General features: G+C 41.8%; 1 protein-coding gene across 2 annotated transcripts; it reads left to right on the forward strand.

The window, feature by feature from the left end:
- Nucleotides 1-665: 665 nt before the first annotated feature.
- Nucleotides 666-8,036, forward strand: VMA21 (vacuolar ATPase assembly factor VMA21). 2 transcript variants are annotated; one of them, XM_079727753.1, is made up of 3 exons: nt 666-784; nt 6,886-6,995; nt 7,893-8,036. In XM_079727753.1, exons 1-3 carry the CDS (start codon nt 678-680, stop codon nt 8,033-8,035), a joined length of 360 nt encoding a protein of 119 aa, XP_079583879.1. In that variant the 5' UTR covers nt 666-677; the 3' UTR covers nt 8,036. The 2 variants fall into 2 exon arrangements, with proteins under 2 accessions (XP_079583879.1, XP_079583878.1); XM_079727752.1 differs by lacking the exon at nt 666-784 and adding an exon at nt 944-1,044.
- The last annotated feature ends 771 nt before the right edge of the window (nt 8,037-8,807 follow it).

Here is an 8,807-nt window from a genome sequence, read left to right on the forward strand (position 1 = left end):
AGCTGCTGGTTTAGTCATGATTTCAGATGTGGTCTTTGTATCCATGTGGTGCAGAAAATAGATGTGCGGTCAGCGGCCCTTTCCAGGCGTTGACCATGTAAGGGCTGTCCTCTTATTAGCAGCCAGTGGCAACCTAATTTTGTCAAGCCTGACCCTAGGCTTACGCACCGTTTTCGTTTATGTATCTCTCGGGTTGCGCAGCCCGGGAGGCCCATCTGTCCCTTACTATTTGAGTCCCTGTTGTCTCATTGGCAGCTTTCTGAGCAGCTGCAAAATGTTTTTAACTTTAAGTGGAAGCTGGGATCACCAGCGTCTGGCCTGGAACAGTCTCTCTCAGCAAGGGCTCTTTCAGCTCTGACATTCCCTAGCTTTACGGACTCGGTGAGTGTTAAACTAACTCCTCCCAGCTTCCCATGGCTGGACATTCACTGGGGGCAATAATTAATGAGGCATTTACTCAAGGACTGGGGAATAATGTGCACTACTTTTTTGTGTTGTTGTCGTCGGAAACTGCTTGGCTGCCTAGCACCCCAGTCTTCTGCCTGGTCTTCCTTCCCCGCAGATCATCTGTTCCAGCTGCCTCACAACCACAGCTCCTCAACAAAGGCCGGAACGGGGACGAGAAGTGCTCGCGCGCGCTCAGGGGGCGGCCGCAGCACCGCCCTCCCCGGAGGACCATGCTGCGAGGCAAGTCCCGGCTCAACGTGCTGTGGCTGGGGCACTCGCCCGGCCTGCTCCTGGAGCGCAGGCCTCTCTTGGCGCGCACGCCCCGCAGCCCCGGCCGGTAAGTCACGTGAACGCTTGCGACCGCGCCTGCGCCCGCGCCCGCGCCTGCGCCTGGCGTCAACACGGCGCGCCGCGCCTGCGCGCTGCGGCCCAGCGCCCGGCACTTCCGGCGCGGTCTGCTTCGACCGGTCTCCCGCGGAGCCGAGTAAGCGCGGACGCCAAGCCCAGCCCGCCTCTGAGCGCCTGCTGCGGGCGTGGCGACGCCATGGAGCGTTTTGATAAAGCGGCTCTGAATGCGCTGCAGCCGTGTGACTTCAGGTAGTCCGGAGCAGGGTCGGGGTCGGGCGGGGGCCTCGAGCAAGAGGCGGACCGGCCCTGGCCGAGAGCGGGGCAGGAGGGAAGGCCCGGGCCGACCGGGCTGACCTGAGGTGGGTGGGCGTGAGGTCTGGACCCTCGAGGCCGGAGCTGCGGGCTAGAGAGAGGGGAAGTGGGTTGGGACCTGCAGCGTCTGCACGCCCGGCCCCTACCCTTCGTTCGGGAGCAAGGGACCCGGGGTCTTGTGGGATAGGTTGGGGGGCTTTCAGCTCCTGTTTCTGGCCTAGCACCACTTCTCGCTGTTGTCTATATTGCGATCTTGCTGTCTGCAGTCTTTTTCCCCACTGCAGGGTGAGCTCCCTGAGGACAGGAACCTGGCCTTCTCCATCTTCGTGTCCCCCACAGGGCCTGCATCGTCGGGGCTTAATAAATGTTTGCTGTACGCATGAACGAATGGAAGGGAGAAAGGGCTCTCCCTGATTTGAGTCTGCTTCACTTGGAGAGTCAGTAGGATGGAGGCTGGTGGCCGAGTAGAGGGAACCTGAGGAGAGAGCGGGTGGTTCTTGATACCTCAGGAGGCAAGAGGATGGGGAGGGGTTTAGCCGCCATTCAGTGTGTGCCAGGCTCAGCTTAGGTGCTTTGTTACATACATTATCAGAATTAAGAAAGTGCTTAGTTTCCTGATTTTTAAAAACGATGAAGTTGACTCAGAATAAGTGACTTGCCCAAGATCACACGGTTAGGTCACACAATTAATAAGTGTTGAGAGCTGGCAGTTGTCCAAGCCCACTGACTCCAAAGCCCGTGATTTTTGGAGCCCCGTGATCTTTTTCACTCTCACAATGGCAATGTAGGTGTTTGTTTATTTTTTTTATTATTGTTTAGTAGTGACGCTACCAACAGGTATTTTTATTAAGTACACTTAGAATACAGTATAGCCCTCCTAGACTGATTCTAGTGTTTCCTAATGGAATTTGCAGTGAAATCTACTTGCAGTGGAAGTCTTGCTTGCCATAAAAGGGAACACGGTAAGCTCTATCTGCTTAGTGTTTGCTGCAGAAGTTTATATGAAGTGGGTAAACTCTAGATGGTTTTAAGAGTGGGGACACAGTAAGGTTCATCCTGAATTATTTGTTTTGTGTGAGGCCAGTTCTAATTCTGAATGTTTTCATTCTTCATTTCTAACAAGTCTCAGTAACACCCGATCAGAGACACATAGGAGAAATCAGTTGAATGACATCAGTAGCTTTGTTTTAGAATAAATCACCGGTTATACCCAAGCTGGCAAGGAGAAAATGTCCTATAAACACTAGAGGAAGTTTGAAAACTAGTTTTCAGAAGTTTGTATGCTTAACTTTGTACTTAGTCCTATATTTGTGAGACTGAAAGTCAAATTTTTGGAGCTTAAGGTAAAGAGAGGTGAGAAGGAGTTGGAGATAAGCTACAAATTGTTAAGATATGCCATGTGTAGAGCGCGTGGGGCTAGAAATTAACATGCAGAAAAGATTCTGTTCGTGTGGTGGGATCATAAGTGATTTTGTGTGCTATAAAACATTTTTTTGGTATTATATAATCTTTTCAATAGTACACTTTTCTCAAAGCCAGGCCAGATAATAGATATTCAAGAGATGATCTAAAGAACAGGAGAACCGGTTAACCTTCCCTTTCTCTAGATTCTCAAGCTTTGTTTCTTTATCAGGTTAGATGATCTGAATTTTGCACACCAAAAACACATACTTTATTTTATTTATTTATTTTTAAAAGTATTTATTTATTTTTCACACACACACACACAGTATTTTATTTTTACAAGAGAGAAATAAACTGACACCAAGCATTGTAAATGGATGACCACAACAAAAGCAACAATGATTGCAATTACCAAACATGAAACACACTCATACTATGTCATAATATTGACATTCAGTCCAGGAATCCTCCACTGTAACAGCTCCTTTACTTTGCAGTGAAAATTGATTTGTATATTTTTTGCCTCTGAGTCCTTGTGGGATTTTTTTTTATTCAAACAGAAAATCACAAAAATTATAATCATCCTCATCAGTTCACTCAGTCCCATATAATTAATTTTTTTCATCTTGATCTTTTGTTAGCACTTTTATGAATTCATCAGTTTTCCATTAGAGTTCTGAAAATGCTTATTCATTCAGTTCAGCAGTATAGTCAGTTACCAGAAACCTGTACTTGTCAAGAGTCTTTTCCATGAATTCCTTGAAGATGAAACCCTTTTATAGGAACAGTTTTGCAAAAGCATCAGAGTACACCCAGAACTGTCTGTAATGACAAAAGACTTAAAAATGACCACGGTTAAAGATTTGATGAAAGTTCATAATAATGCAATTGACAAGGAAATTTAGTTACCTCTGAGATATACATTTTAAAGTAATAACTAGAATTATGACTTACAACATTATACAAGAACATACAAGATTTTTAGAAATTTCATGTAATGTCTGAAACATTTATATTAACATATTTCCATACAAATAACCCAAAGAAAGTTTAGTATTAGTTGTTTTTTTGTTTTTTTTATACTGCAGGTTCTTATTAGTCATCAATTTTATACACGTCAGTGTATTTATGTCAATCCCAATCGCCCAATTCAGCACACCACCATTCCCACCCCACCGTGGTTTTCCCCCCTTGGTGTCCATACGAAAAACACATACTTTTAACTCCCCGAAGAAACACCATGAAGGTCAAGTTTTTTGTTGGGGTCCACAAAAGAATTGGCCAAATACCGACTTTATGTATGTATTATTTTTTATACAATTTTTAAAGGGTTACACTCCATACATAGTTATTACAAAATATTGGCTACATTCCCCGTGTTATACAATACATCCTTGTAGCCTATCTACACAATAGTTTGTACCTCCCACTCCCCTTCCCCTGTATTGCGCCTCCCACCCTCCCCACTGGTAAGCACTAGTTTGTTCTGTATATCTGTGAATCTGCTTCTTTTTTGTTTTCACTAGTGTGTTGTAGTTTTTAGAGTCCACGTATAAGTGATATGATACAGTCTCCGACTTATTTCACTTAGCATAATGCCTTCCAAGTCCATCCATGTTGCTGCAGATGGCAAAATTTCATTCTTTATGGCTGAATAGTGTTCCATTCTACGTATGTATTGATATGTTTGTGTCTGTGTGTATACATATATATATCGTATCTCCTTTGTCCGTTCATCTGTTGATGGATACTTAGGTTGCTTCTGTATCTTGGTAATTGTAAATAATGCTGCTGCGAACATTGGGGTGCATGTATCTTTTCAAATTGGTGTTTTTGTTTTCTTTGGATATGACTTTCTGTATTTTTTATATAGAACTCCTGCAGACACTCATATTATTCATAAAGATTACATAATAAATTTTTCTAAAATTTTTCTGTTAGGAAGCAGTGTAAGGGAGCTTATGTATGTTAGATGAGAATGTATAGCTCAGTGATCACCAAAGTGGTATGTATTAAAAGATGATTCATTGAAGTATGGAAAGAAAATAGTAGAATTTCTACATAAATTAAAAAAAATTTAACCTTATCCTTTTTAGTGTCTGTTTTTGCATGTGTTTTACATTTTAAAGAATGCATGAGTAATATGTGTATAGATAATTTATTTTAAAAAGCATTATGCCTGTATGGGAGTGTGTGCTCAAAACTTTTATTTAATGATGGATTGCACAGTCAAAAAAGTTTGTAGACCACTGGTATAAACGTGAAATATTCCCTTCCTTTGTGGCCTGCCAGAAGCCTCTCCTGTAATGGTATACACAGTTACAAAAACTCCTTTGCCTGGATTGTCTAGGGGTACAGAGGAATGTGCAGGACTGTCTAGGACACAGGCTATCATGTTAAGTGCTGTAACAACAGGCATGAACTAAGTGTGGTTGGATCCCAGAGCGATGAATCGTTCCAGCTGGCATAATCAGGAAAGGTGCCTAGAAGAGAGGTTATGCTGGGGGAACCTTGAAGGCTGGGCTGTATTCTTCCTAGAGATACAGATAAAAACTGAACCTCTTGCTGAGTATTACCAGAAAGAATTAAGTTCAAGGGTTGACTCTGAGCATAAAGTTAGACGTTTGTCAAGGTTGTAGGGAAGCAACACTTGCCACCCCGAAATGTCTCTTTGGTATGCAGATTCTTTCAGACTGAAAACAGTCAAGGCCCAAAAGACTCAGGAAGAAACTTCGACCTTCCCCTTAATTGCCTAAAAAAATTTAGATAGAGGGCCTGTTCCTGGAAGAGAGCTATCACCAGAGATACCTGCAAAGAATATGGGCCAGGTGTGGGGGAAATGGGGTATAGAGACTGGTGTCCACTTTGTGTCCCATAGACTCTGCATGGCCTAGCAAACACTTGTTTACCAAACATTTGCTTTGCCATCTTCGTGTGAATTGCCTTCTTCCCCTTTGAAATCCCCAACCCCTACCCGCAACATCCTCTTTTGTCTTTAGCTGAAGATGGTATTTAAGGCAAGGGTTTCGGCCATTTTGGCGAGTTACTCAGTTCTCCTGGGTCTCTTCCACGTATACATGTTACTCAACTTTGTTTGATTTTTCTCCTGTTAATATGTCTCATGTCAATTTAATTCTTAGAACAGCTGGAAGAACCCAAGAGGGTAGAGGAAAATTTCTTCCTCCCTGACAAGGTAGTGTGAGGATGGTTAGATTTAAGAAAAAAAGACTTCATCTAAAGGTTAAAAGCTGTAGGGTCTACTGCTTTTAAACGTAATGTATGAGGTGGTATGTATGAGGTATGTGTGTGTCCAGGGTTGCTGGAAGCTTACTACAGCTTCACTGTCAGTAGTGTTGCTCATTTGTGACAGTGCATTAGGACAAATGCTGACGTATATCTGCTTATCACTAAAACAACATTAAGGAATATTTGAAAGTGGGGAAATAACTTTATTACTGTGTATTAATCTGGAGTCCTTTTTCATGTGCACACATTTTTAACATAATTGGAATAGTATACATCAGGGGTTGGCAAAGTTTTTCTGGAAATGGCCAAATAGTAAATATTTTAGGTTTTGAGGGCCATGTGGTCTGGCGCCACCACTAAGCTCTGCCCTTTTAGCTCCATGAAGTCTTAGGTGATGCATAGACAAGCGGGTGTGGCTATAATCTTTACATTGCTAATGTTTTAAGTAACAGTTTATCTGACTTGTTTTTCTTTAAGCGTATAATTTTAAAAGCTTAATTGCATTCTTCAGAATCATTTTATTCTGGAACAAAACTTTTCCCATTGCAATATTTCCATTGATTTTAAAATAGTCTGGAAGAGTAGAATTCACTGAACAAAAAGTTTTGATATCAAACTTTTAATACATCCATGTGTGAAGGCCGTCTAAGTTGTACTCTAGCTACTTAATTACAGAGAAATTTGAGTAAGTTTCCTTCAGCTGCATTCAGATTGTTCTAGGCTCCTATTTCTTTGGAGATTCTCAAACTTTGTCTGTACTGTATTCAGCTATAGCCACTGATAGGATGCTTTGTGAAGGGACGTTCATTAGTTGTTTTCCGTGTATCTTCTCCCTTGCTACCTCCGTTGTGAATTCTGCAAATCGTGTACATTTGCATAGCACTTGGGAGATTACAAACCACTTTTTTGCACTTTATACTTCCTTTCACACTGGATCTGCTGCTGGATTTCTAGGATCTTCTAATTTTGAGTCCCTGGCACTGCCCCTTCTTCCTCTCGCCACTGCTTTCAAGGCAGGGGCAGTGTTCCCAGCATCTTTTCTGTGGGTATTTATAGCATTTATGGACACAAGAATAGTTGGAAATGGCTGTGCAGGCTCTGATTTTCTCTTTGTTTACTTTATTCCAGAAATGAACGTTCATTAGCATCCACTCTGAAGACACTCCTGTTCTTCACAGCTTTAATGATCACTGTACCTATTGGGTTATATTTCACGACTAAGTCTTATGTTTTTGAAGGTAATCGTAGACCATAAAACAAGACATTTCCCCCTTAACTATATTTGAGATTCTGTGCTTTTATGACTTCTTTATATCTTTAAACTGGGTATTCTTAATTTTGCTTCTGTTTTGCTTTTCAAAAATCACGTTGCATGAAATGAACTTTTTCATCACTTGGTTATTCCAGTTTGACATCATATTTGCTTATGGTTTTCTGTGGAATAGCTTGCAGATCCTTTCTTTTAACAGCCCTTTGAGAGCAAGAGTTGCCTGACATGGGAGGAGGAATTTGGGGGAAGGTACCTTTGGTGGAAGACATTGGAAGGAAGAGAAAATAAAGCTCCCTTTTTTTTTTTTTTTAAAGAAGATGTTGGGGGTAGGAGTTTATTAATTAATTAATTTATTTTTGCTGTGTTGGGTCTTCGTTTCTGTGCAAGGGCTTTCTCTAATTGTGGCAAGTGGGGGCCACTCTTCATCGCGGTGCGCGGGCCTCTCACTATCGCGGCCTCTCTTGCTGCGGAGCACAGGCTCCAGACGCGCAGGCTCAGTAGTTGTGGCTCACGGGCCTAGTTGCTCCCCGGCATGTGGGATCTTCCCAGACCAGGGCTCGAACCCGAGTCCCTTGCGTTAGCGGGCAGATTCTCAACCGCTGCGCCACCAGGGAAGCCCATAAAGCTCCCTTTTTTAATGTCAGAGTCCTTAGATGAAGTGATCAGTTGTGGTTTTCATGCAAAATAATGTTCTTGTGTAGAAGGTATTCAAATCTTTAAGTGAATACTTGATTTATCACCATGCAAATCATTCCTTTTTAATTGTCTGACTAGTTAAATATATAGCTAATAAAAATTAGTATGCTTTGTTTTTTGTATTTTGATACATTTTGGAATAAAATGGAAACTTTTTTTCTCTCGCTAGGCGCCTTTGGGATGTCCAATAGGGACAGCTGTTTTTATGCTGCTATTGTTGCAGTGGTCGCCGTCCACGTGGTGCTCGCCCTCTTTGTTTATGTGGCCTGGAATGAAGGCTCAAGGCAGTGGCGTGAAGGCAAACAGGATTAAAGTGAACATCACCTTTTGATAGCATTAAATTGATTTTTTTTAAAATGGTAAATGCGTCTGGGGTATTGATGATTTTAATAAAGTTGAACATGTTAAAATCAATCTTATGGAATCACGTTTGACTAGTGTAAATTTTGATCCTTCTAAAACAGTGGTTTGTATCATCAGTTTTAACTGTATGAGCCTCTCATTTGCAAATGAGAATTTGGAAAAGTTAAATTGGTTACAGATAAGTATGTGAAATTAGTTACACATTATTCTGGGAAGAATTTGATTATCTTACAACAAAACAATATTTTATAGCATTTTCTCTTTTGGTTGGCTTTGAGTTTTACTCCTCTGGATATATTCAGATGTACATAGTGGAGCAAATCTAAACTTTATTTTTCGCTGGAACACTTTTCCTAACTATCATGAAAATAACAGGTCATTGGATTTTGGGTTGTAAATGCGTATTGGAAATTGCTTAAATTGTGGACACTGGAATTAATCTGAATGTCACTGAGAAATTTTGCATAAAGTGTAATCCCTCGTCAATAGAAATCTTTCATTACATCATTTCGTGGGGAAACTAGGCTGAATCACACCCATTCATGTAAAAGGACTGGGTTTATTGAAGAATGCAGACAGCAAAGCAAAGAGAGCTACCTGCCTAGGCACCCAGCCTACTCCCTAAAGGCCCCTTGCAGGCCAGCCTCCTGCTTTCAGGCAAACCCTGTAATGATCTGATTTGCTCTGGTCATTCAACAATGAACTTATACTTTAATTACAA

This window comes from Hyperoodon ampullatus (genome assembly GCF_949752795.1).
Source record: "Hyperoodon ampullatus genome assembly, chromosome: X".
Taxonomy (NCBI): domain Eukaryota; kingdom Metazoa; phylum Chordata; class Mammalia; order Artiodactyla; family Ziphiidae; genus Hyperoodon; species Hyperoodon ampullatus.

Excerpts from the sequence above, each read along its gene's own strand:
- VMA21 (XM_079727753.1), top strand. The coding sequence starts at position 678 with ATGCTGCGAGGCAAGTCCCGGCTCAACGTGCTGTGGCTGGGGCACTCG. Across the intron at positions 785-6,885 it reads ACGCCCCGCAGCCCCGGCCG|AAATGAACGTTCATTAGCAT; the intron begins GTAAGTCACGTG and ends ACTTTATTCCAG. Across the intron at positions 6,996-7,892 it reads TAAGTCTTATGTTTTTGAAG|GCGCCTTTGGGATGTCCAAT; the intron begins GTAATCGTAGAC and ends TTCTCTCGCTAG.